The sequence below is a fragment of the Cyprinus carpio genome, chromosome A20 (genome assembly GCF_018340385.1).
Source record: "Cyprinus carpio isolate SPL01 chromosome A20, ASM1834038v1, whole genome shotgun sequence".
NCBI classification, from domain to species: Eukaryota; Metazoa; Chordata; class Actinopteri; order Cypriniformes; family Cyprinidae; genus Cyprinus; species Cyprinus carpio.
In genome coordinates, this window is record NC_056591.1 from 19,535,644 (window position 1) to 19,563,636 (window position 27,993).

The 27,993-nt window shown below is 35.2% G+C and overlaps 1 protein-coding gene across 2 annotated transcripts; it reads left to right on the forward strand.

Moving 5' to 3' along the window:
- The first annotated feature begins 734 nt into the window (after positions 1-734).
- LOC109108798 (protein cornichon homolog 3-like) lies at positions 735-27,462 on the forward strand. 2 transcript variants are annotated; one of them, XM_042778018.1, is made up of 6 exons: positions 735-1,356; positions 6,270-6,338; positions 11,236-11,283; positions 21,014-21,126; positions 22,176-22,319; positions 24,691-27,462. In XM_042778018.1, exons 1-6 carry the CDS (start codon positions 1,279-1,281, stop codon positions 24,716-24,718), a joined length of 480 nt encoding a protein of 159 aa, XP_042633952.1. In that variant the 5' UTR covers positions 735-1,278; the 3' UTR covers positions 24,719-27,462. The 2 variants fall into 2 exon arrangements, with proteins under 2 accessions (XP_042633952.1, XP_042633951.1); XM_042778017.1 differs by having other exon boundaries at positions 738-1,356; positions 22,173-22,319.
- Positions 27,463-27,993: the final 531 nt, after the last annotated feature.

The window sequence follows — 27,993 nt, forward strand, 5'->3', positions numbered from 1 at the left end:
ATAGAAGGTATAGGCCTATATATAAATATGTCTTAATAATATAATATTAAGACATATAATATATAATACAATAATATGTCTTAAGCCTATATATATTGATACTTTTATATATTTAGTAAATTAAATACTGTTGGAACTGATACTCTTCTGATACTGATTGAGTATGCTACTGGAATATAACAGGCTAGAGGAAGTGGATTTGAAAATGTAAAAATTATATTATTAAATTATTATTAATAATATTAAAAAAGACTATAAAATTACTAGAGCCAGAATGAGGTTTCTGAACTCAATGCAGACGAAATATGGAAAGTGGCTTGTCAGGATGAGGGCTGACTTTGATATTAACAAATTTTATAAATATCTGAAGGAGTTATTTATAGCTGAGAAAACTTATAAAAGAGGAATATTTTTAAAATGACCCTCTTCTTTCTGTCAGGACATAGCTAATTGTGATACATTAAAACATACATAGACCATAGGCCATATATTTCTGTCTATAATGCAATCTATAAGAAATACATTATTATGTATTATGGAGTTATGGTTTGAGAACAACTGGTTTTAAGGGTAGTTAGTGATAATGTCATATTGTGATATTGTGAAATGGTAATTTGTATTTAATTTCATCTCATTTAATTTCAAATGTCAAAGTATTTCGCTATTTTAAAAAGTAATGGGAGGTAATGTTGTGGGACCTGCTTTGACCCAGTGTCTGATTTGAGAGAGAGAGAAGAGAGTAAGAGAGAGAGAGAGAGAGAGAGAGAGAGAGAGAGCTCTTTAAATCCACCTGTTAGCCGGCATGCATTCTTGCGCCTTCTGTTTGAGGAGGTGAACTGATCGCCAGGACCGTGTGTTAGTGCATTAACTCAAATTTCTGCATTTCCAAAGTCGTCACCGCACACAGTCTCCATCTTTAATGGACTATCACTGCCGACGACACCATACGGGACGATGTTAATGCATCATTTGCTTAACCGTCCACAAATGGCTTGATCTCGCAGGGACTTCGCAACAGAGCTGCAACTCGCGCAAAATCGACACAACACTGGACTTTTTTTTATTTTTATTTTTTATTATTGATTCGTGAAGATGGCAAAGCGACTGCACTGAACTAGAGCCGAGGTTTGCAACACATTTGTTGCAAATATTTTGATGAAGAACACGATGCTCTCCCTCTCGCGTGCCCCGTAACTGCTTCCATTCATTCATTCAGTCCAGTTTGGCTCAAGCACCGTCTTCTCTCCTGGAGATTTTCCTTCCAGTTTCCTCTCAATTATGTTCACTTTCGCTGCCTTTTGCTATATGCTTTCCCTTGTCCTCTGTGCTTCTCTCATCTTCTTCGCGATCTGGCATGTAAGTGTTTGCATCTTTGGCGTGCTTTGTTAAAATATAGGCTACCTCTGCAGGATGGCATGCATGTGTTAGAGCAGAGGTTGCTGCATCAGACCAAACTGTTCATCACCAGATCAAAGCCTCCTTGATATTATGAATGTCTCTGGCTTGTCTTACATCACCAAACTAAGTCACTGATTATCATTTGAGTTTAAATTGATAGTGAAATTAGATTTGGGTGACAGGGGTATATCCTGACTTAGTGGCACCAGCTTGTGTCAGGGAAGTCTTTTGCACACCTTTTTTGGTTTTCCTACGCTCTAGTGGCCAAAACACCTTTGCGGGTTGTTTCAGATCCTTTTTTTTCCATTTCAGGAAACGCATACCTGCATTAAACCCTGTTACAGTTCAACTGTTCGAACAATGGTCAGTGTTATTTTCAAGCAGCAGTTTGTGCCTGACCTGTTTTGATGGCCTTTATGTCTGTGCACTTTATGCAAGGTGTAACACTGTTTTTTGTTTTCCTTGAGGACAGCTGCATTAAAGCACTCGCTCACATTCACAGCACTGCAAGACTGCTCTAGATTTGGGTCAGCACAGTCGTTTGCCCTGGGCTTGCTTTTGCATAGCAACAGACATTGGCCTCAAGGGTTAAATAAGGGGTAATTATGAGGACATCACATTTGACCCAGACCTGTTAGTAAGCTATCGTTCAACTCCATCTATTTCCAATATCCCTAAAACTGTCTTTCAGTTATTTTAAAAGAGGTTCCTTGTATTTGACAGTTATTGTGTGAGGAAGGCAGAAATGCTTTCCTCAGCGGTTTCAGCTTTTGAAGCTTTAATAGACTTAATTCGATCGGGTCACAATGGGAAAATCCTGACACGTCGACCCCCACTCACGTCAGCAAACTGCATAAATTTTAGGTTTTGAGTGTAGGTTCAGCATGGTGTTAGATAGTGTACAGTACATTTTCGTGTTTTTTTTTTTTTTTTTTTTTTTTTTTTTTTTTTTTGCGCTGAATGCACTGAATATAGAGTATGGATTATGAGACAGCTTCCTCGTTGTTATTTTAAACCATTATTGAAAACAGTATGTCACCCAGACATATCAAAAAGAGCAGCACCCACTTCAAAAAGGATCTTTTTTATATATATAAAATCATGATTATTGAGTGCTGGGACATTGGGAAATTCTGAATATCAGCAGAACTTTAGTTGATTAGTGCCCTTCAGCCAACATCCTAAAATGTTGTAAGTTAATTTGTTTTTAATAACACACATAAATTATTATTTATGCATTCATTTATCAAGCTGACAGTACTTATTGGCTGATGGCACCACACAAATGCGCACAATCCCAAGGGAACTTGAGCTGTGGTGTGAAAAGCAGCAGACAGGGACAATATCCTATGAAAGCACATTTCATGCTTTTAAGAGCCCTCCACAAAGACACTGGCAAAGCATCTACTATTATATAATATTTGATTTATTTATTGTCAGCAAAAGTTTTGGGTTAGTAAAAAATAAATATATATTTTGCAAGGACACACTAAATTTATTGATTGATTCTATTTGTCAAAGAATCCTGAAAAAATGTACCACAAAAATATTGGCTGCACAACTTGATAATAATAAGAAATGTTTCTTGAAAACTTGTTCAGTAACCGATTCCACGATGAAAACCGGAATAATGACATGTGAAAATTCAGCTTTCAGGTATAAATTGCATTTTAAAATATATTAAACTAGAAAACCGTTATTTTAAATGGTAATGATATTTCATAATATTACTGATTTTATGTTTATTTATTCTATTTTTGATCAAGTAAATGCAGCATTAGTAAGCATAAAAAACATTGGTAACATTTTACAATAATGTATTAACTGACATGAACAAAAAATGAACAGTACAATTATTACAGCATTTATTCATCTTTGTTAATGTTAGTTAATGAAAATCCAGTAATTCATTGTCAGTTCATGTTAATTCACAGTGCATTAACTAATGTTAACAAGCACAACTTTTGATTTTAAAAATGCATTAGTAGATCTACGATTAATAAAAGCTGTAGAAGTATTGTTCATGCTTAGTTCATGTTAACTAAAGTAGTTAACTAATGTTAACTAATAAACCTAATTGTAAAGTTTTACTGACCCCAAACCTTTGGATGGTATAGTGTAATATATTTAGCTTTTTGCCCCAGAATGGTGTGATTACAATATCTACCTGTAAGTTTAGTGATTAAAATTAGCAAAATCCTTGAAATCTCACAGCACTCTCTCAATATTGAGATTTGAAAAAGTAGCAAATGTTTTCAAGCACTGTCAAATCTATCTTTCTTTATCTCAGATTATGAGCACAGCAGAATCTATCTGTCATCCTTTTCAAAGGGATGCCTATCTGCATATTTCCCCTTGTGTGTTATTCTGCATCTGAGGGGAAATGATCCCCACATTAGCTTAACTAACACTGAGGGCCAAAAGCTCCCTCAGCAGATGTTTCAAGTCCACTTTCAGAGCCAGTGGAAACCAACACATTAGTGCAAAGATGCACAGTTTAGAACAGTATTTAACAGATTATCTGTGAATGCAGTTGTGCGTTCATCTGTGGAAGTTTGAATGGATTATAGAGATGTATAGTGGTTGTCCTAATTGTGGCACATTTAATTCAGGAATTCTGCAAGCTACTGTACTTCAGAGAGCTCTTGTTAAACATCGGAGGGCAACTTGATTAAGCTACAAGGGGTACTGTGTTAAACAGGTTTGCACATGCTAACATGACTTGAATAATGTCAGTACATGAACCACAGTCCTTTTCACTAGAATAAAACATATTTGCTATACAGACTAGATTTTCAGTTACATCTATGTTCACAAAAACAGGTTAATGCTTTATTGCATTGGAAAATAATGCACTACCTACACTAAACCCTACCTTAACCTAACCGATAGTGTAAACAAAGGCTTGCTTCTACAAGTCTTTTATCATGACTCTGTATCTGAAGCACTCTGCATCACATGTGTATTGCTTACCGGGGGTGCTACCGAGCAAGTTTACTACATAAGAAAAGCCATACACATGAAACTGGCTGTGGTGCAAACATCAAAATGTATCTGTTTACAAATTATACACTATGGTAAAAGTGTTTTGAGGTCATAACATAGGATTGTAACTGATATCGTAATTTGTGTGAATAGAAATAAAAGTTGTCTGTGTTTTACTGCTACTACTGGAAAGTTTAGCTGGAATCTGAGTGAACTGTATGTATAGGTTTGTTTTTGGAGTTTTGGAGCAACAAAATTTCCAATGAGCCTATACTGGTTTTGTCATTTGCCTTACGCAAGCTAGTATTAGGAAGGTCTCTAACCCAAAATCATGGGTAATACAAGAGGATTAATATTAACACAATTCTAGAAATAATAGGTATTGGGTCAATATTAGAGAATGAGGTGATGGATGAGGTCAAGCATGATATCATTTGTAGACAGTACAGCAGGCAATCAAGCAGCAATCTATAATTTCTCACAGCCTGTTTCTCTCTTATTGACAACACAATGTGTTATAATCATGAAAAATATGAGAATGTTTGAGGAAATCACTTCTAATCATTTTAAAACTTAAAGACGCATTTTACTGAGCAACAATTATTGTTCTGTGCATTAACACGTATATTATATAAAGTTCCGTTCTCCAGTCAGCTCAGCTTTTTTCAATACAACGTAATCCTCAGATGGGTAAACTGATGTCACATAAGGAACAAAACAGCAATGTTTCCACATGGATGCAAATGCACATGTTACATTGTTTGTTGATTTTCTTTCTAGAAGGCATGTAACATATGCAGGAACAATTTCTTACAACCATGATTAAGATTCATATGCTGCTGTTAGGTTTAAACCTGACCATTTTAAATTAACCCATTTTAAGTGGTTTGTATGGTTCATCAACTTTTAGAAAAAGCCTTCAGTTATTTATATGTCACTTGTGTAGCTTCTATGGTTCAATGATCGCCCTTTCGTGATGCAAATTTAAATGCGATTATTAAAGGATGGACAGATTTAAAATGTGTATGTAATGTATTTTTTTTTTCTGATTATGTAGCGGTTACACCTCACACACACTTATCTGACAGCCAAGCAGAAAAGCAGTCAAACCCAAACATTTTTACTGCTTGTGTCGCCTACGGAATTGAGAGAGCTTTGATATACTACAGGAGAGGTAGTGTAGGAAGAGAGGGCAGATTGGTCTGTAACAGGGGAAATAAGCTTGTCTAATTTGATCTAACTTAAATTTTGGCTTCTCTTGCCTTGTGCATGAGCTATAGCCATGAGGCACCATAAGACACTATTTGCTCAAATGCACTTACTAAAGGGGATAATTTCATATGCCTTTGAATAATTTTTGTCACATCAAGCAGTACATACACAAGTGGATACCAAGATTTCAAGATATTGTCAACTCAAGAAAGATCCTGAATATTCAAGTTTATTGAATCTCATTAGATCATATATATATACAGTAGGTGGATATATATAACGTCGTATATAGAGCTATATACACAGTTTTCAAAGAACGAAGCGCATAAGCACATTTTCACATATATATATATATATATATATATATATATATATATAGTCGGATTCAGAAGATCCTGAATATTCAAGTTTATATGTGATGTTATTAATCTCATTAGATCATATAGTGTGCAGTATTATATATATATATATATATATATATATATATATATATATATATATATATATATACATAAATTCAGTTGTATCACCCAGCTCTACTTCCACTATACCAATGAGATGTAGAAACAATAGAGGATCTGAAAAGTGTGTATTCTTAAAGATCATGCAAATGCTAAAAATCCATGTGTCTATGTGATACTGATCGTGTTCCCTTTTTTACTTTGTGTTTTCAGATAACAGCCTTTGATGAGCTTCAGGCAGACTTCAAGGTGCCAATCGATCAGGGCAATCCACTTCACGCTGTAAGTAAACGGCAAATAATGGACTTGATCATTTGATTCATTGCCCTTTCCTGCACTTCCATGGAAATTAATGAGTTTGTATGCATGTGTGTTTATTTGTTTATGGTGGGAATATATTTAAGCAAGCCCTCTGATCTTTTGCCGGCACCAGGTGTGTTGCCTATACCCTAAACTCTGAAACATTTCCTGACATCCGCAGGATTGCATGAATAATCCATAGAGCAGCTGTCTATGTGTTGTCTTTCCTCTGCTGGAGGCCCTGGCAGCTTTAATCTCACAAATTAATTCAAATAGAGCCAAATTTTTCAGCTTTTTGGATACACCAAATGTTATCCAAAAGTTTAGAACAACATTGTCATTCTAGATGCCAAAACTGCTGAATAATTTACATGTGTGTGCTTGATACCTTGTCAGGCTACATAGGGACAGAAAGCAAAGCAAGAGGCACAGGCTATTTTGTGTCAGAAAGTCTCACTCACAAAGTGGCACTGACAAAATATCTGAGTCACGTATCTGCTCCACACAAAACTTCTGTAGCCGTAATTTATTACTGTCTTCCCAGCAAAGTGTCAAAGTAAGAGATACATGCTCTATATGTTACCCACCCCTCTGTGAGACTGGAGGGAACTATATATAGAGGATGGAAGGTGGGGGTGCTAAAAGATTGATGGCCTCCTAGCTGATCTCACCACTATGTCAAGTCAATCTAACACCCTGCCTGGCTAATTGGTGTCTTCTGTCAGTCTTCAGCTGGGAGGAAGTCAGGACTTCATCCTGTGATTCTCATTGGAGCTCTGCACAGCAGTGCTGCAGTCACTGTGTTCATTCCCTCAGGCATGTTAATGCCACATTGCATTAATGTGTGCTTCTTAAACAGACAGCAAAATATTTTTTTTGTCAGTAGTTTTTATGGGTAAGAATTAATTTATGCAATTAATACAATAATTTACACAATAAATGCAGCATTGTTTTTAAATTTCTGAGGGTACGCTAATGTTTTATTATGCTTATGTTGTTTGTGTCGAAACGGCAGTCCGAATGTACTCTGTGATTGGCCATGTTTGAATGGATGTAAACATTAAATTCTTACTTTAAAAAAATAAAAACAGCAATATTGGTATCACTAGTGGTATAACTTAAAAATAAACATAAAACAGCACAAGATATAACTTGATAGTAAACAGATATTAGCATAAGATAAGACAGAATAGAGTATCTTGAAATAAGTTTATTTTTCATACCGCACTGGCAAATAGTTTTTCCCCTGGATATAAGCATAAATTATCATACAGTATGTATATATGTATATATATTTACTAACTTGATAGTTAAAAAATGTCATTAAACAAATATTACGCAAACTGTAATTTCTTCATGTTTTTCTACATGTGTAGTAATTATTACAGATTAAATGTATGTTTAATGCAACTGAGATGAACTGTGAACAGAAAACTGTAATTATTCACTTAAAAATGATTAGTCCATTGGCAACCCTAGTTTTGTCTTGTTCCAGTCTTCCAGTAAATTATATCCAAATAATATTTGAATAAAAATCCTTGAAACAGGATATACTTACTTGCGAAACAAAATTGCTAAAGATATTATCAATAGATAACACAATATACTAATACAATCTTGAGTTTTTCTTACACTGTTTGGAAAATAGTGTTTTTCTTGTATAAGCATAAATCTAACTAAATTTAGTGAGGTTTAAACATTTTAAACTTTAATATGTCTGATAAATCAGAAAGCAAGAGCTAGCAGAACCTCACATTTAGCTGCCCTTGACTGCCGCTGCCCGGCTAATTCTGTGAAGGCATTCATAATTCTCGACCAATTAAACACTTCTGATGCTATTCTTCTATAGGATTTTCTAATAATCCTTGATGAGTTTTCTTTGTGTTGAAACGAGGCATCTTTCATGTTAATGTTATGAGCACATTAGATGAAATTAGTATCTGCTGCACTGCCTGATGCGCGCAAGCTTTTAATATTTTATCATGCTAATGTTCTAGACAGACATTACCATGCATGTGACTGATTTCAATGTGAAACAACATTAAATTCGAGGTATTATTATGTTGCTTGCATGACGGCAAGAGTTCTATGATCCAGATGTTTGTCAGCATGCACAATATGAACAATCCAACACATTAACTTTGGTAGAGACACAAGTAACATTCAGTGAATCAAACCCTTTAACTGTGCCTAGCTTTACCAGTTGAGCTACAGGAATATTACTAAAATAAGAGCTAATTGTCTAATTCAGAACCTATGGTAACAATATTACCTACCACATCTGCCTTAGTAGAGGTCACATGACCCTCCTCAGGGCCCACTTTGAATTGGATACTGATGATCCCTTTGGGGTCAAATGGCATCTGTTACTCTCCATACCATTCAATTAGCTGCATGAGCTGAGCAGCAAGTCTGACCATTTTGCTCTGGCACTGAAACGTTAAACTGAATCATTTAGAAGAGAGAAATGAAGAGTGCTTCAAAAGACACAGCAGAAGTGGATTAAAAAAAAAAACAGATTGTTAGAGAAAGCTCACGTAACATACACAATTTTCTTTAACCAGGGGTCAGTTGTATAAACATAGTCACCATGTTAAGACTGTGTCTTAAGATCTAGTTTTACTAATTAGTAATCAAGTGGTAATCAGCCTTACTTTTTGGATTTAAATTAGATATAGATATTAGATATATATATATATAACAATATATATATATATATATATATATATATATATTAACATGACATAGATTGGCATAGATTGACAATTTGGTTTCTAAAACAGATTGTGGTCAGCAAAAACTGTCTGCAAATTAACCTCTATTCTTTATATCCTAAGCCATGTTTTATTTATTTTTTTATTTTATTTTATTTTTTTACATTATATTCTTTGTTCATGATATGAGGGGATGCCAAACAGCATATTCATGTTGGCATCTGCCTATTTTGACAAGTGTCTAAAGTGACCAAAATAGTGAGCTTGTTCAGAGGTTTAGCTTTTGATCAGATCTGTTGATGCTCTTTTCATGCCATCGTTAGATGATATGCTGAATATTATTTGCTCTACAGAGATGATATGCTCAGTTTAGCTGTTTGTTTTTGCGTTAATATTTCTGTCAAGGACTACCCATTTATATGTTGCAGACTCCATAGCTCAAGAACATAATATTCTGGCTGCTGTATTGTCTCTTTGTCCTATATTTAATATATTGTTTACATTGTATGCCAGCACTTGTCAAGCAGAATTTGTGCTGACGAATATTTCAAAGGGAGCTGAGTCTAATTGCCTGCTAATTAAAAGTGCTGATATGGCTGCAGTTATCTCCAGTCACTGTGGCTGCCAGTGGAATATTTTTGCATGCTGCTGTTGAGGAGGTTGAGTATGGTGTGAAAAAATTTCTTGAGTAAATTTGGGTGAACTAAAATGAAGTGTGGCCCAAAAATAGTGAGGGAGTTGAGTGTAACTTTCTTAGATGTTAGGTGTAATCTCTGAAACACAGCTGTGTGCGAGAACAAGAGAGTGGGAGGTTGTCAATCAAAGCCTTTAAAAAACTGTTAAAAATACACTGAGGAAACTTTGGGAAAATAGATGCATATCAATTATATTTCACAAGTTCAGAAAACAATCATAATGCCGCCTTTTTGCTAGTGGAATTATTTGTATCTTTGATAAATATACTGCAAGATAATTGTAGTAAAAACTGTTTGTTTAAATATATTAATCAAATGTATAATATATTATTATGTAATCCAATAAAATAATTATTATATTACAAATGAAATATTTTATTATATTAAACAAACTGACTTAAATTCAGTTAAACTGACTAACAAGGCCATTTCTGGTAGAGTATTCTTGCTGAGTAGGAGTCTTGTAGTTGTCACTATGGGTGGTTCTGTGGATTAGTGAATAACAGCACAAATGATTTAATTATTTACATGTGCAGGCTAGTAGTGTAAATAATGTATTGAGTTGAATGAAGTTAATGTGTATTTTAAAAATAGCAGTCAAATATGTATGTTTAGACTTATGCATGTTAGAAAACAGCATCACTCCCCCTGCCAAGTGCTCATATGTACAGTGCTGTTGAACTGTATGAACTGTTAGGCAGCCATATAGGGCAGCCATATTTCTTCTGTGTTACTCATGTAAGATTTATTTGTGCTTTAACATATATCTATACATGCCTCCTATTGAGTTATGCTGCTTTTTGTGCCTCGAATATGTAAAATTATTCCATAGTGCATATATGATTAAAAAAATTGCATGCAGAGAAAGTAAATTCAGGATGCAAAAAAAAAAAAATAAAAAAAATAAAACCTCAAACCTGATTTGACTTATCAGAATTTGCATTCAAATCTCTGTTGAATTAGATTTAATCTACTGCACACATGTGATTAAAACATGGACTATACTATATCTAGGACTATATATACAAAAATACATTGTCCCTTGTGAGTACCGCTTCTTTTCCTGCCCCCCAAAATGTACATTATCCCTGTTTTACATGCCATTCAACAACCTCCCTGCTGTTTTTTCCACCTCTTGGCAGTTGTTGTTCTAAATGCAAGTCCCTTGATGTTCTTGCCAGTGTATAGTGCTCTGATCCTGCAAGGGAACACGGGCCAGGAGCTGGGGAAGACAAGAGCCTTAGCACCAGCAGTGCATGTCAAAGCTATAACCACTGTTCCACAAACACCTATGGATGCATATACACTTTTAAGCCTAATTAAAATCTACTCCCCCTACTCCTGCTTTTTTTGATGCATCATATCAACCTTTTAGTAGCTGAAGACTGTGGCCTTCATACTAGTTTTTTCCTTGAGACTGGCATTTTAGGTGTTATGGGAAATTTAACAGATATTTATTTCTCTTAACAGCGTGAAAGACTGCGAAATATTGAGAGGATCTGCTGTCTGCTGAGAAAGGTATGTAACGTTTAAACCTGTAAAGTTTTTTTTTTATTATTATTATTTGGACGATCATCAGTTTTTACACAAACATATGCAGTCAGCTTTAGCATTTTTGCTAACATTATGCTGAAACTATTTGAGTTTCAGTTTATTATTGTATTTTTGTTTTTTTTGTTTTTTTATAGAAAAAGAAGCATTTTCACTTGTGGTCTCAGTTTGCAAATGATGACTTATTAATCAAAGGTATTATAAAGTGTTTCCCACACCTTTATAATGTGAAACTGAACGCATTGTGGGTGTTTGAACATTTCAATCCAAGCACTGTTACAGGGGGCCAGAACCTGTTATGTTCCATATATATATTGTGCCTACATCAGCAGAACGCATTCATGAGTAATATGTCTGATCGCATGAGGCTCTCTATATAGTTCCAGCTGCTCTGTGTGCATGTGCACCTAGCAGAAAAGGTTTCTGCTGTCACTCAGTTTCACCTGACTGCAAATGTAAAAGAAAACACTGTCTGACAAAAACACTTATCCAAACAGTGTTCACAAGGTGCTTCATATGCGCTTGAGCTGAATTGCCTGTAACATAAAAAACACACATCAAATATTAAACAGCTTAAAACTTTAAATTGACAATCTACAAGCTACATAACGTTTAAAGTCACTGAATGGTTTTAAAGCTAGCTCTGTTTTCCCCCCTCCCTCTTTGTTTCTCGGTTGGGGTCTTTATGTACACAGGGCATGTGATTTGTCATTTATAATCATTATTAATTATCTTGGTTGTTATTATTAGCATAAGGCTCTTATCACTTCCCAATGGGCCACAGTGTCTTTGCTTTGACTGACATGAGCACAGTGATAATTTGTGAGAATCAAGCCAGAGAGTAAACAAACAAAAGTGAATTTTCATTCTGAACAGGTAGGCATAACAGATGGCATGTCTTTACTCAGCAAATAAGAGAGTTTAATATATTTGTGCATGGGAGAATAAACATATACTTAGCAGAGTTTTTTGTAAGTGAGACAATTTTATTGCTGAGTGAATCTGTGGATTGTGCATCTTTCCAGAATGAGACATTCAGTTATGCTCACTGGTATTCAGCGCTAGAGTGACAAAAGGTAGCATGAGAGCATTTATTTTCCCCTACTAGACAAACAAACATGAATGTCTTCTCATTTTTATTAGGCAGTTTTTGACGTATGTGTGTATTCAACAAAACGTGATGAGATAACAAGAAAGGAATGGCGGTTTGTTTGACTGACTTCAGATCAGTCAGATAATATTATACTGAGTCACGCGGAGCTTCCTTGCAAAGTGCCAGCATATTTTTAGACAACTGCTAGCACATCCTTTTAGGATCCATAATTCAGATACCTCACACTAGAAATGTATACATTTTCATATCGAGTGTATTTGTTTGTAACGCACACACACACACACACACACACACACACACACACAGTTAGGGGGCAGTAAGATTTTGTTTTTTAAATAAGCCTCTTATGCTCACCAAGGCTGCATTTATTGATTAAAAATACAGTACACTTTAAATACAGTAACAGTAATCTTGTCAAATATAATCATAATAATAAATTAACTGTTTTTATTTTAATATATATTTATTCATATAATTTTTTCCTTTGATGGCAAAGATGAATTTTCAGCAGCCATTACTCCCGTGTTCAGTCCTTCAGAAATCATTGTAACATTGTTATTTGGTGTTCAAGAAACATTTCTTATAATTAGCAATGTTGTAAATATTGCTGCCTAATATTTTTGTAAAAAGCTGTGAAACTTTTTTTTTCGGGTTTCTTTTGATGAATAGAAAGTTTAGCATTTATTTTAAATAGAAATCTTTTGTAACATGATAAATGTCTCTACTGTCATTTTCCTAAATAAAATTTTTTTGAATGATAGTAAAAAATAAATAGTTTTATTTATTAAAAACATTATTTGTTAAACTGCTGAACATAGGTTGTTACCCTAAGTAAAAATAGTTTCTTAAAAAATAAAAATAAAGCTACCTTGTGTTTGTGCCCCCCAAAAATATGGCTCTGAATACACATAAATGATATGATCACCACATAATTCAACAGTTCTTCTCTGTGTCTTTGTTTCTATGAATAAAAATAGTTTCATTTTGCTGTGAAGTTCTGTCCCTGCAGTTTACCATCATTGTTTTGACCCTGTCTTTCTCTTAAACTAAGCTTTTCCCTCTAACTCTGAAGGTCAAGGTCAATATTTCAGCAGCCAATCAGAGGCGTCCGCTGGGGGAGTGCGGCGTAATCCCCTATGGTTGCCAACGCTGTGTGTTTGTTCTTCAAATGAGAAGCTACTTTTTGATGTTGCAGTACAAACGTTTCTGTCCTCTCATCATTCCACTTCACACTTACATTCATCACCAAAGTCATTTGCACAGAATTTGCGTTAAATGCAAATGACAAGGTGGAACTGAAAGGCACAGGGTCATTCATAAAAGACCTTTATGATATGCATATCTCTTTGGAAACTATCTTGATGCTGTGGGTACATGCTGATGCACATAATTCAATAAATGACATAAAACATAAAGCATAAAACATCTGATAAGACTATTTGAACTCAGGGTCTGAGATCTGTGATGTTGGATCTTCTCAGAAGACAACAATGAAACCCTTGTAATAGCTAAACAATGTATATGCACCAAAAGGAACTGCAAAATTATAATTTTTTATAAAACTGGTAGCCCAAACTTTCATTTTTACAATGTAGAGAACAAGAGGACATACTGCTCACAGCTTACCCAACTTCACCCTATTCTATGTGATTATATTAAAATGTGTGTGTGTGTACTATATATATATATATATAAAATATAAAATTTAGATTGATTTCTTTTTAGATTTTAGATATCTAATAGTGGGCAGGAAAAAAAAACAGATACAGCTTGATACAAAATAAATATATTCCAGATATTAATGTAATCATTTGTTTTACCTTTAGTACAATGACAATATAAATGCCAATTATTTAATTTTGGAAACATGTTTTTCTTTTAATATCATGCTTACAGGGTTCATTCAAAAATGAAAATTCTTTCATCATTTACGCACCCTCATTTTTTTCTAAACCTGCTATAAAGATATGGTAACACTTTACTTTAAGCCTTTATGTATAATGCATCAGGAAGGTATTCATAATTGTCATTGTAATGCATTATATCTTTTCAGAAATACTTTTAAAATACATAAAGTTAAAATACATTTTAATATTTGCATATTCATTGTTTGTCATGTATGCATTACATTACATTACAAAGTGCATTACAAGGCATAATTAATGCCATGTATTATAAAGGCTTCAAGTAGTGTGTGTAGTGTGTATTCATAAATACTTCAAATACTCTATATATGTGTATTCTTAAACACACATATATAGAAAAAAAAAATATTTCTATTATGGTGACAACACAGCCCTTGTTAAGAGATTCAGATGCACTTTTTCAAAGCAAAAGTCAGAACAAACCTCATTTCATATTTGTAGACTGCTGTGTTTCACCCCAAACATATATAGTCTCTTCCTCTTATGACTTTTCCAAGCAATCCTTATCTCATTAGAGCAGAGAATGTGATTTTTCTTTTTCACACCCTACACTGATATACTTGGGGGCGCACTAAGAAATCCTGCCTCTGCCTGGAGAAAAGCTCCATTTGATTTCAAAGGGCTCAAGTCAGAGCACGGTGAGGGGGCTTTGTTGTACTGTTCTGATTCTCTTACCCAGCCAAAAGCATCCCAGCCGTCATCAAACAGTTCAGTGCAGAGACTAAACTACTGCTGCCAAGGCGTAGCCCGCACATGAATTTGCATGAGCTGCCTAGACTGGTCGTGTACAATGAAAAATGGAAACTTGCTTGAGAATTTATCAGCTCCTGATGTATATGCTAAACTCTTTCAGAAAGAAAACCAGCCTCTCACTGTTGGAGAAAAGAGCAATCTCCTTTATGGCTTTTAAAAATAGCAACATCTGGCTGGTAATCAGACAGTATCTTGTCTCTGTATGCATCTTGTTAGGTCTGAGCCATGGGTGTGTAGGGGGCAGCAGGGGCCTATTAGACTGTCACCAGCCTCAAAGACAATGTGCTCTCAGCAGAGGTGTGGCAGTGATGCTGCTGCTGCTGCTCTGTGGTATAATTAACTCTGGCCCTAAAAATCACAATCTTCCACTATAACTTTCAATTAGTGTAGCCCTTCCAGCTTGACATCACTCTATCCTACTCAGTGTTGACTTACGTTTGTCTATATATTTTTTTTTGAGCATGTGATTGTTGTTAACATAAATAAATTTCTTACTGCACAGAAAAATCAAAAAATAATACTACAAAACAAATACACATTATAACATAAAAACCTTAAGGAGATATTTGTTGATCATAGATATCTTCAGCTCTTATTGCTTTGGACCCTAGTAAATCTCCTGGCCCTGATACTTTAGAGCCTTATTTTTTGCGAATAGCTGCTGATTTTATTGCTGAACCAATTGTAATTATTTTTAATCAAACCCTAGTCAACAATGAGATACCAAGAATTTGGAAATCGGCATATGTACTCCCTCTTTTAAAGGGAGGAGATTCCTCGTGTTGGGATAATTATAGACCAATTTCCAAATTACAGATTTTAGCTAAAGTGTTAGAAACATTGGTTGTTGATCAGTTAAAAGACTATTTGGTTTCCAATCATATTTTGTCTGAAGTACAGTCTGGGTTTCGAAGGCAGCATAGTACTATTTCTGCTGCAATGAAGGTCATAAATGACATTATTGAGGCAATGGACTGCAAGAACATTTGTGTAGCTCTTTTTATAGATTTAGCCAAAGCATTTGATACAGTGGATCATTGCACTTTGCTGGAAAAGCTACAAAATATTGGTTTTTCTGACCGTACTGTTGATTGGTTTACTAACTACTTGGCAGATAGAACTCAGTGTGTTTATTTTGACAATTCCAAATCAGAAACTCTGAGTGTATCTTGTGGTGTACTGCAAGAATCAGTCTTGGGTCCAATTTTATTTACTATTTATATTAATAAACTTGGGTGACGGCATTTCTCAGGCTCATTTCCATTTTTATGCTGACGATACTGTTATTTATTGTGAGGCTGCGACTTTACACCAAGCTTTTTCTTATTTACAATCTGCTTTTAACCTTGTTCAGATACAACTGTATCAGCTTAAACTAGTTTTGAATGTTGAGAAAACTAAGATTATGCTTTACTCAAAATCTAAGAAGTCTTTTCCAAGTATTTTTACTATACATGGTGAGCAGATCGAACTAGTCAAATTGTATAAATATTTGGGTATATTAATTGACAATCAGCTTTCTTTTAAGTTGCATATTAATAAATTGGTACAAAAGCTCAAATTAAAAATAGGATTTTATTTTAGAAACAAAGCCTGTTTTTCTTGGAAAACTAGGAGGAGATTGGTTGCTGCCACCTTTCTCACTGCACTCGATTACGGTGATTTGCTTTATAGAAATGCGCCTGATAAATGTTCGTCTTTGTTGGATACTGTCTACCATAATGCATTAAGATTTGTGACTGGATGTAAGGCATCAGTACATCATTGTACTTTGGCCCTCATTGTCAGTGAGGAGGCATATACATTGGCTTATTTTTATTTATAAGTCTATGCTGGATATGCTTCCATCTTATCTTTGCTCCTATATGTCACGTAATGTTAGTTCTTATAATTTACGCTCTGGTAATTTGTACTTGTTATCTGTACCTACAGTTCGTACGGAGCTTGGTAAGAAGGCTTTTAGTTATGCAGCCCTGTCCGCCTGGAACACATTACAGTCTGAATTGCAATTGCGAACTCTGATTTCTTTTGGTGAATTTAAACAACGCATGAAAGTTTTGGAAATAGATGCCATAAATTGTTGTCACTGTTTTTAAAATAACCAAATCCTATGGTTGGTATAAATTGTACTTTTAAGTAGTTTGATGTTGATGTTGTTTGTTTATGTATTTGAGGATATTGTTTAAATGTCTCTTGTTGTTGTGCATATGCTTGGTGATTATATTTGTATTTATGCGCTGTTAATATGTCTCTCTTGAAAAAGAGGTTTTAAATCTCAATGAGATCATCTGGTTAAATAAAGGTTAAATAAATAAATAAATAAATTAAAATAAAAAATAAAAAATAAAAAATAAACTTTTGACTAACACTGCATGTTAAGTAATAATCATTCTCTTTCACATTCAATACTATGACAATTTGAATACTTTTCATAAGTTTATTATTTATTAGTCAATAAATTTATATTATTATGTATTGTTTTATTCTGACAGAAATGGCAGATATTGCAGGTTTGTAAAAACAGCATGATGTACTACAGTGTAAATATATATATATATATATATATATATATATATATATATATATATATATATATATATATATATATATTCAAAGTTGTAAATAAAACAAAAAACACAAAAAAAAAACAATATAAGTCTTTCTATTTCAAAATTTCACATTTAATTAAAAATGTGAGAAATTTACTAGCAATTTGAGGGAAAGTGGTTTCTACACAGATTTTCAGTGTACTACAAAAATATTTATGAAAAATGTATGTTTATTATTAATCTGCTATTTAAAATTATAGTGATTTATTCTAAAAACAAAGAATTTTTTAAAGCCTCTAAGAATGGATCTGCTGTGGCATACACAGCCATACAATATTCAAAATGGTTATAATCACAGTCTGAATATTTAAATGGAGAGCCAGTTCCTATGCTATCCAGTGTCATGTGGATAGGTGTTCTTTAAAGAGAAAATATGTATAATTCTATGCTGCAGTTAATTATTGGCTGCTATTGAAAGGGAAAGACAGTAATTGGAGACTAGTGGCTCTTCTGATCTGCTAAGGCTGAACATTTTGCTGCTGCTAATCTGAGGGTGCAGCTAGATTTGTCATTGTAATAAGTGAATGTGAAAGCGAATGGTTCCTGAACATGTATGAATTTATTTATAGTTACTGTATGTCAACCCTCTATATATTTGTGGTCAGTTCTCTACCACAAAAAAAGTAATGTTATCAATGTTATCACTCCCTTTTAATCTCCATTCTTGTCCAGACACACTGCCTCATTAAAGCGATATCTACAGGTCTGGTGCTCGTTCCATTCTGCACTAATGGTGGGACATGTAATTAGTGGTGAGTAAGTATAGTGTTAATTGGAGAGACCTGCAGTGGCAGGCTGGTGAGAGTTTGAGAGGAACAGAGGGTTACAGAGGGAATGAGGAAGGGAGAATGTTAAAGATATTTCACAGTCAAAAGCACTCAGCCACAGCAGACCTCTCATTAGGTGGCATGACACTGAACAGGCTCTTGTGATTTCCATAGGAAGGCAACTTTAAAACTTACACTTAAAGCACTCAAAGCGTCTGGACTTTGGTTGAGTGGTCCTCGACCACAGCTTCATAATTAACATATAGCTACAGCAGCAATTTAGGAGAAACTAGCTCCTTCTGAATGGTTAAATATGTGCATCAGTGGCTTCAAGTGTACAGAATCAGCAAAATGCAGGAATTGTTTATATACAATATATTTCTAATCTTATTTTTAACAAGACATCTGCAATATTACAGATAGCAATTTCTTTACTTTGTATTCAAATTGATTACAGAATATGGCTTTATTTATGCAGTTTTATATTTAATGCTGGCTTACATGTTGCAGCTGGCCTGATGATTAAAGGTTATTTTCACATAAACGTCATGCATAAAATCACCCCAAAATTGCTGTTTTTGTTTATGTGTGCCATTGAAATGAAGGACAAAATATTGTGCCTAAAGTTAGTCAGATGTTCAGAAGCCCTGAAGTCTAACAGATAAAGACTGATCTTCCAGATGGGCCCTTCCTAGCCCAGCTGCCAGTCCATATATACTTGATTATGCAGCATTCATCACTGCCCTCAGTTTTTTCTGTTCCAAAATCTATACTGTGGCAGAATTTGAAGGCATCATAGGAGCAAAAAAGCTGTTTCAAAAGGTGGGCAACTTTATTATGCTGCCTTATAAGATAAGTAAAAGCTACATTTGAAGCAGCTTTACAAATATAACTAATGCAGATCCCAGAATGCACTGCAGTAAGCTCAGTGGGAAATCAATAAACTAAAATGACAAGGTGAGAGGATTGTTCAAGATTGAAACTGATTATACTAATTAGAATACTGATTAGCATAGCAACATGCTAACAACAAACTCTCAGTCTCCCATGTTTGAGTAATAGCTAGAATCTATAAGTCTTTCATTTCTGTACATTTTTTTAATTTATGTATAATATGTATCTTGTTATGAAGATAAGAATGTGACACACAGATAGGAATTACTCAGGACAATAAATTTTTTTCTAAAGCATTTAAAATTTTCCTTTTATGTCCAGGGTATTTTTGTATTGGTGATGGAATACTTTGGGCTATTTTGCGCCGGTTAAATAGCTAGGAAAGGTCAAACTTTAATGAGCACTTTTACGTAAAGGTTGTCCTGAACCACATTTCCTTTAGCCTGCTGTGAAAGGACTCCACAGGAAAGTTTTGTGCCTTAGGATGCTTAAATGACAAATGATTCACAGAAGTCAGCCCTTAGTCTGTGTCAGGTATACATTGGCCTTAAGTCCTAGATACTGCAAAAATACATATACTGTACTTTTTCATTGCTATACAGTCCGAGGTTTATTTGATGTTAACTGAGGCTATTGTGTTTTTATTCATTTGTCAGTGCTGGGATTTTGTTACAAAGAAATCCCACTGTGAATGGGAAACACATCTTAAGTAGTTTGGGTATCAGACATACTCAAGTACTGCCCAAAGTAACTGCCCTAAGAGTCCCCTTTCTTGTCCATTTACAGCAAACTGGCACAGCAGTGCTGCCAAAAATTGTCCTGTTCTTCCTCAGCTGAAGGTGAACTAACATAACCTAGAAACCATGTCCTAAAATTCACAATGGTAATTCCAGTGATCACATAAGATATTTTATTGATTTCTTTTATTTCAAGTACTTTTTCGATGAGAAATCCAATGCATGTTTTACAATTTCTCCAGAGCAACAAATGTGAATGAAATACAGTCCTTTCTTAAAGGGATAGTTCACACAAAATGACAACAGACCTTTATTTGGATTAGATTAGCCATATTGAATTAAACGTGGATGAAAATGAGGCTGTGAAATACAAAACAACATACAATACAAACACAAACACAATATAAAGGTACAGGATCACAATTTTCACTAACTCAGAATTTTCAAAACTGTTTTAAGGAGTTTTTGTCTACTGAAATGTTTTTCAAAAATACATTTCATCAGCTGGATTATTGGTATGTTGTTAACAGTACAATCCATTGAATGCACTCTACTTCCATCCCTCACAGCTTCATTTTCATTTCTGTCAAAAATTAATTATGGTGCTTCCCTGACTTAGGGCTTTTCAGAATATTCTGCCAATTCTCTATAATTTAATCAAGGCCAAATATCCTAGTCACTCTTAAAAACAAAGTTGAAGAAAAACAAGAACAAATAAATTAGTTTGGAATGACATGAGGGTGAGTAAATAATGACAGAATTTCATTTTTGGAGGAGCTGTCCCTTTAAGGCTGAATCAAAGACAAATCCATAGATCTGCTTGCAAGAATCAGACCTAAATCAGAGCACTGTCTTCTGCCCAGCTGTACCCTTAGTTATTTATCTGTGTTCTCTTTAGTTGGTGCTTCCAGAGTACTCTATCCATGGGCTCTTCTGTATCATGTTCCTGTGTGCCCAGGAGTGGCTTACTGTAGGCCTGAATATCCCTCTGCTCTTCTACAACACTTGGAGGTGAGCACCTGAACCAGCCTTTATTCCTCTTAAACAAGCTGTGCCTACTACCTGTCAGATTTCACTAAAGCATGTGTCCTGAGAAATCAAACCAGTCCCTGCTATAGCCCTTGATTTTATATTAACTGGAAACTTAATATTAATTTTCCTTCAAAATAAATAATAAAAATTAATAATTATTAATTTATTATTTTCATGTGAATCAGTGTTTTTATGTGAGGATTGATCTTCTTGATGCAGCATCACTTTTATCAATGTTCAGATCAATCCCATTCCTAATTTTCCTATATTAAAGATCCTTGCCACAGTGTCTTTTTAATCTTTCTAGATGATTTATAGCAGACTGAATGTTTCATCACACAATGAAACAACTAGGGAAATCATAACTGGGATAAAATGAGTTTCAGTCATTTTGCAGTGGAGCTCTAAATCTTTCTTCAGGGTTTGTAACTGAATGTTCAGAGCTGTTGTCAATTACTGCCACCATCCTCAGAATATGAGAGATAGTTCTGCTGTGCTTCTGTTTTTCTTTGCAGAATGATAAAACACTGAACTTAATCAGTACAATAGTAATGGTGGATTTTGATTATTATGAAGTAATGTTTGATAAGCTGCTTGAACTCACTATCAATATTTTTTCTTACCAGATTTATTGCTTTTCTTGCAATAAATCTACCTTTCTTTCCACAGATCCACTCTGTTCTTCCCTCTGTTTTGCTCTAATTCTTTCACGTTTTTCCTCCTAATGCGCTTAAAGCCCCCACTCCTTGTTTTCGATTTCCCTAATAGAATTATTGCACCGGGGGTGACGTTTTTCCTTGTCTTACAATTACAGACTATATTTAAGTCATCCATCTCCAAGGACTGCCTAGATTGACAGAAATATTTAGAATAAAGAGGCTTAGACCATCTACACTTTGGATTAGATAAAATTAAATTAAATTAATAATAAAGTCAATTAAATGGAATGAAACAAGAATCTAAAACAAAGGTGCACATAATGTTTCAAGAAGCGCTACCCGGTTCGTGTTTTTTCCCATATTCGGCAGGTACTTTCACAGCCCCACAGACACTAAGGAGCTTCTCTACGATCCAGCGTCAGTCATGAATGGCGACACACTTAAATTCTGCCAAAAAGAAGCCTGGTGCAAGATGTCCTTCTTCGTCCTTTCATTCTTCTATTATCTCTACTGGTAAGTAGAGATTGAGAGAGTAACTCAATTGCCTACTAATGAGATTTTGTGTAACGCGTTCACTGATTTTTACATCTTTACAGCCAAATATGCTTTTTACTGTGTGCCCTTGCTATAGTATAAGCTGCCTTAAGCCTATAGCATAGCAGAGATGTATACTTAAACAAGCATTTGAACTGACAAGGACTCTGCGCACTTGGATGGCGCCAACAACTCGCCTTTGGGTAGAATTCCTGAATTTCCTTTTAAGCTCCACACTATATAACGTCACATTAAATGTTAATATACACATATTAAAAACACACATATTCACCCTTTGAGCGAAAAGGCCTGATGACCTTTTGTCAGATCAAAGCCGATTGTTGTGCATCAGCCATGTTCTGCATTATTAAAGGCTATTTGCTTCTGGAATTAAAATTCAAGGACAAATACAGCCTTTTTGTTCAGCTCTTTGAGGAGTGATGGTTGTGAGTTCTCAGTGGTCATGCCATTTTTTGATTTTGACCATCCTGCACACCTTAAACTTCGCCTGGCCTTTAATTGTGCCATGTATTGTGAAACATTCACAGTCTTACTTCCCTTCATAGCATATTGCAAGGGTCTTCACCAATGTTCTCTGTAACTTTGACCTTTGACCCTTCCTCTTATAATTGCTTGCTTATTATTGCTACTTTCTTAAAGGCATGTTCAGGGTTCAGTACAATTTAAACTTAAAGGGATAGTTCAACCAAAAGAAGATAATTTGAAACACAAAAGAAGATATTTTGAAGAATGTGGATAACCAAACAGTTGACGAAGCCATGTAGACTTCTATGGTATTTTTTCCATACAATTGTATTCAATGGTTACCAACTGTTTGTTAACTGTTAACAGGAATTATCTTTGTGACAAATAACTACAAGTTTATCTGTCTAGAACATTATTCTCAACAAAATGATGATTTAGACAATAATGCTTAAATTATACACAGGTTTTTACGGAAGAATTTTTATAGTGCTTGAAAATATGAGCTTCACACTTCCCCCTTAAATTTTCTGGATGCTGTCACATGTTTTTTTTTTTTACTAATGGATGACTTTTAATTATTTTACTGTATGTAGTAATCAACATTATGTTTAACTTGGACCATTCAGTAAAACTAAACTTCTTAATTAGACTGACACTTCTTATAAATTCTTATATAACATCTGACTTGATGAATGCTTTCATTTGCCTGCCTTGCCTAGTTTAAACCCTGTGGCTTGATCTACAAACGTAGTTTGTACTCTAACCCTTTGTAATAACCACAATGTTGTTCTCCCTCTTACTAATCAATCTTACAAATCAATTGCAAATTCAATATCAGCACACCAGGCCATCATCCATCCAATTACAATAGTAGGTTTGCTGTTCCTTTTTTCTAAACACCATTCAAACCTAATGACTCAAGAAAGGAGTTTGCCACTCTGATAGAAGTGGAAGAGAGATTTGGGCAAACATCACACTATTTCTCACAAAGATTGCAAATGCATGAGGAACATTGTTCGCCTTAGGCTCCATCAGGATCATATCTAGGATCATAGCTGAAATACATTTTTCATTGATCTTCCACTTTCAACACGAACACTAAAAACATGTTTTTAGGACACAGATAAGCCACAGTCCTTAATAATACAGCAGTTCTCCAGTAAAAACATCTTTAGATTTGAGACCAGCCTTTAGCTGTGTGCACTAAATATAATCATGATACTCAACATTCAAAAACATTTTTTGATGAAGTTAAACATTTATGCTTTATATGCCGCAGTGATATAATTTCAAAGAGCATAAATACATCTGCTTTCTTTTTGAAAAGATTAGGAATATAAAAGGATCCACACCACTACTTTTCCAACCCCCACACACTGAAGATAATAAGACAGAGTGAGCCAAGGACTGCTTATGCAGTTTTTATCAGGGCAACCCCTTATTATGTATTAATGCCTGTGGACAGCATTCTGGCATGGCATCCATGGCCCCTAGTGTGAATTCAGCACAGAAATTCAACACGCATCAACATATGGCAGTGCATTCTAAATAAATACAAACCATATCATACACAACCTGCCCGGAGTGATCCTCAAGCTGGTGAAGCTGTCATTTTCCATAGCGCCAGCTGCTTTGAAGCCACTCGCCTTATATTTCCATGCCTTCACCAGCTGAGGACAAATGCTGTGGTTGCAGCTGGATAATTTAGGGACAAAATGCATCTTTGTGTTTGTTGTTAGCTAGGAAGAAATGAACTAATTAAAACCGTTATCCGACAGAATGACTGAACCCACAGGCATAAACTCATGGCAAGGGAGTGATGTTTGGAATGGTGTTAGTAATGCCTGTTTGTTCTGTCTTCCAGTATGATCTACTCCTTGGTGACCTCATAACAGAGTTCTCAACACTGCTCATAAGACACTGTTTTCCAAATGCTCTAAACTAGATCTGGATGAAACAAGAGCACCGCTAGACACAAGTTCAACATACTGCAGTGTCTGAACCTACAGAGAAGACTTGACCCCATCTTCCCAGAGAATCAGAAGAAACCAGTGTCGTTTACAGATCTGACTCAACGCCCTAGATGTCTCATGGACCTGGTGCGACGCGCTTTTCACAAGCTCACAGTAACATTTGCACAGATTCTCTCAGGCATAGCACAACATGTCCTTTACCACTTTGAGGCACAAAACCTGCCAACCTTTACACTCACTATATGTAGCTTAAAATTCTTGTTAGGTTAAAACAAATGAAAAGAAACTATGGCTAACTTGATCAGAGAATGTTTCATTTTTACCAGTCACACACTAGGCCACTGAGTCTGATTACGTGTGAAAAGCTTTTGTGATATATTTTATGTGTATCTGTGCACTCCTAAAATAAGCATTTTTAATATGAAATGCCTATCTGTTGAATTACTTGTGTACATAGAGAACTTTGTGTAATGCTTTTATGTGTTGGTGTCAGTTGGTTGAGATGTTTTGGACTTTATATTTACATAAATATGCTGATATCGAGGCTTTATTATAGAAAACAAGAGCCACTTTTCCACAATTTTGCACAAAGTTGTTATGAGTTTGCACTGTAGATACAGTTATTGGTTGTGGTGGGAAAAAAGTCATATTTATATACCCAGTACGAGTCTTCCAATATATTACAGTGCATCAAACTTGATTTTCATTTTAGGGAAGAAATTAAAACCACAGCTCATCATCTACGAATTATCACCTTCTCATTTTGTATTATTGTTATTATATTAACTGTATTACTGTTATACGACAAGGTCAGCAATACTGAAATAAGATATTTAAGGAATCATCAAAAGAGTTTTCTCTCTTTTCATCAAAAGAGTTTTCTCTTACTCTATCATCTATCCAATTCATTTTTTCTTCTTAAAAAAAATCTCCAAACACAGTTCATAAATGTTTCTGACTACTACTTTCTACAGCTGTTACTCTAACAATGTTGTTGGATCAGTCAGGTTTTAACTGTCCGGAGTAACTACATGATGCGTAAACCCCTTAAGACTACGTGATGCTTTGGATGAGCACTATATATAATGAAAATAGCAGTAGACACACTAAATCATTTTCATTGCCGTGTAGGGGACAATAATACCAGTCCCCAGCAGTACTATATTCTGCTGCTGTCATGTAGCCTGCTGTCTTTTGTATGCCTTATGTAGGTACACATATGATGACCAAACATTTTCTATATCCTTATTGTGTACGTGTTCACCCATCCAAATATCAGTAAAGAAATTTGTATATGAAATAAAACAGACTATTTTAAACTGTTAAAGGTGCTTTCTTATGCATGCATCACATGTATGCTTTAATACCACTGGAGGCATTGTTTATTTTTTCACTCCATAATCATTAGTTTCATCGGTCATGTGGTTCATGATCCATACAGTATGTGGTTATTTCAGTCAATTACCCACAGAGCATTTCTCACATCTCCTCATTTGAATCCTCACCCCAGAGTGACTCTTTGAAAAACATTCACCTCAGACTGATCCATGCCCCCATCTCTCACATGTCTCCTCTTCAGGGAGCATTGCCTCCCACTCGTAAATCGACTATTATCTGCGTTTTCCGGAGCCAAGCCCTGTGTGGCAGTGACTGGCCGACAGATCGGTGACAGGCTGTCCCTCCTGCTCCACCTGCTATCTGACCAAATCACTGCCACATGCTCCGTAATTACAGTTTGTAAAGGATGCAGCTCCCTTTGCCAACAATCTAACACTTTGCCACTTATAGCCGTGAAATGAACGTCATCAGATGTCTGCAGGTCTTGGCGCTCAAAGAGCTTTCTGCCACCCTTTCGACTCCCATCTCTGACCCTGGTCAGCATGTTGTGGCATCAGATAAGTGATGATTTTTGGCTCCGGCTTCAAAGAGACTCGTGGGACTTGAAAATCTGAGATGTATAATTCAAACTACAGTAAAGGGTATTTTCTGTTATGAAAACAATTGTTTTCATGAAGTAACACCATTTATCTTTGCTCTTAAGAGTTTTGTGTGTTCCTCTCTTAGAAAATATCCCTGCCCTCTAGCCAAGAGCTTTGCACATTATATGCTTTGACGATTGTGGTTGTTCCCCACACAGTGCTGGATGGGCAGCCTGTCAGTTTGCCGGGTTTTCTCAGATGTCCAGCCTGTCAGCACAGATTACCCAGAAGGCCAGTTGAGAATGGATTTCACCTGACTTGTCTTTCTAGGATTGGATGACTTTTTCACCTTGCTTCCTGGCCACTCAAACAAGCAGATTCATATTGGAGTAGTCTGGCTTGAATATGTTTTTTTCAAAACTTTGTACAATCTACTTTTGCTGGCACATCTAGTTAGCATTCTGGCAACAAATCTTAAAACCTAATAGTTACCCAAGAGAAGAACAGTCGCCAAGGTGCTGGTGTTTTTAATCTGGCAGCTATTCACAAAGATTTTGTTCTTGACTTACTAATACATCCTCTTAGGTACCAGATAATCCTTAAAAACAGGATAAAGAATCCAATAAAGCTTATTGCTGTCCCATGTTCTATATAAAAATAGCAAGTAACATCTGTAAACTTTAATAATCTGCTTACTGCTTTTTTAATGCTCTTTTCAAACTATTTCGTTTCGTACGGAAGTCCTAGAGGATATAAATGATTAACATGGATTATTAATATTTTTCTTTCTTGTTTTTTCATGATCGCGACTTAATTATCTTGTGATCTCAACATAACTTTATTTTCTTATGATCTTGACATATCAAAAGTTGTCTCCTAGATGCATGACTCATCACAGTTTCACTACTGCAATAGCATTCCGTGTGATAAACTAACTGCTTATTAAAACCAACGTCACTGTGTAGTATTCTGTTTGCACCTATTTCTTTATTTGCACATCCAGTGGAGTATTTAGACATGGGCAACATGGGCAACCGTCCAGGAGTGCATTTCCCAAAAGCATAGTTAGCTAACTATGGTTGTTAGTTCCACTGAACTCTAATGGTAATGATGGAACTTAGGACCATAGTTGCTTTTGGGAAATGCACCCCAGGGCAGTATCTTGCGTGCTCATTTGCATGGCACGTCAATATCTTGTCACCGTGTGGGTCAATAACTGCTCGGGACTTGGAGTGTGCTCCTGGAGAAAAACTCTCTCACTCAGATGCATACGAA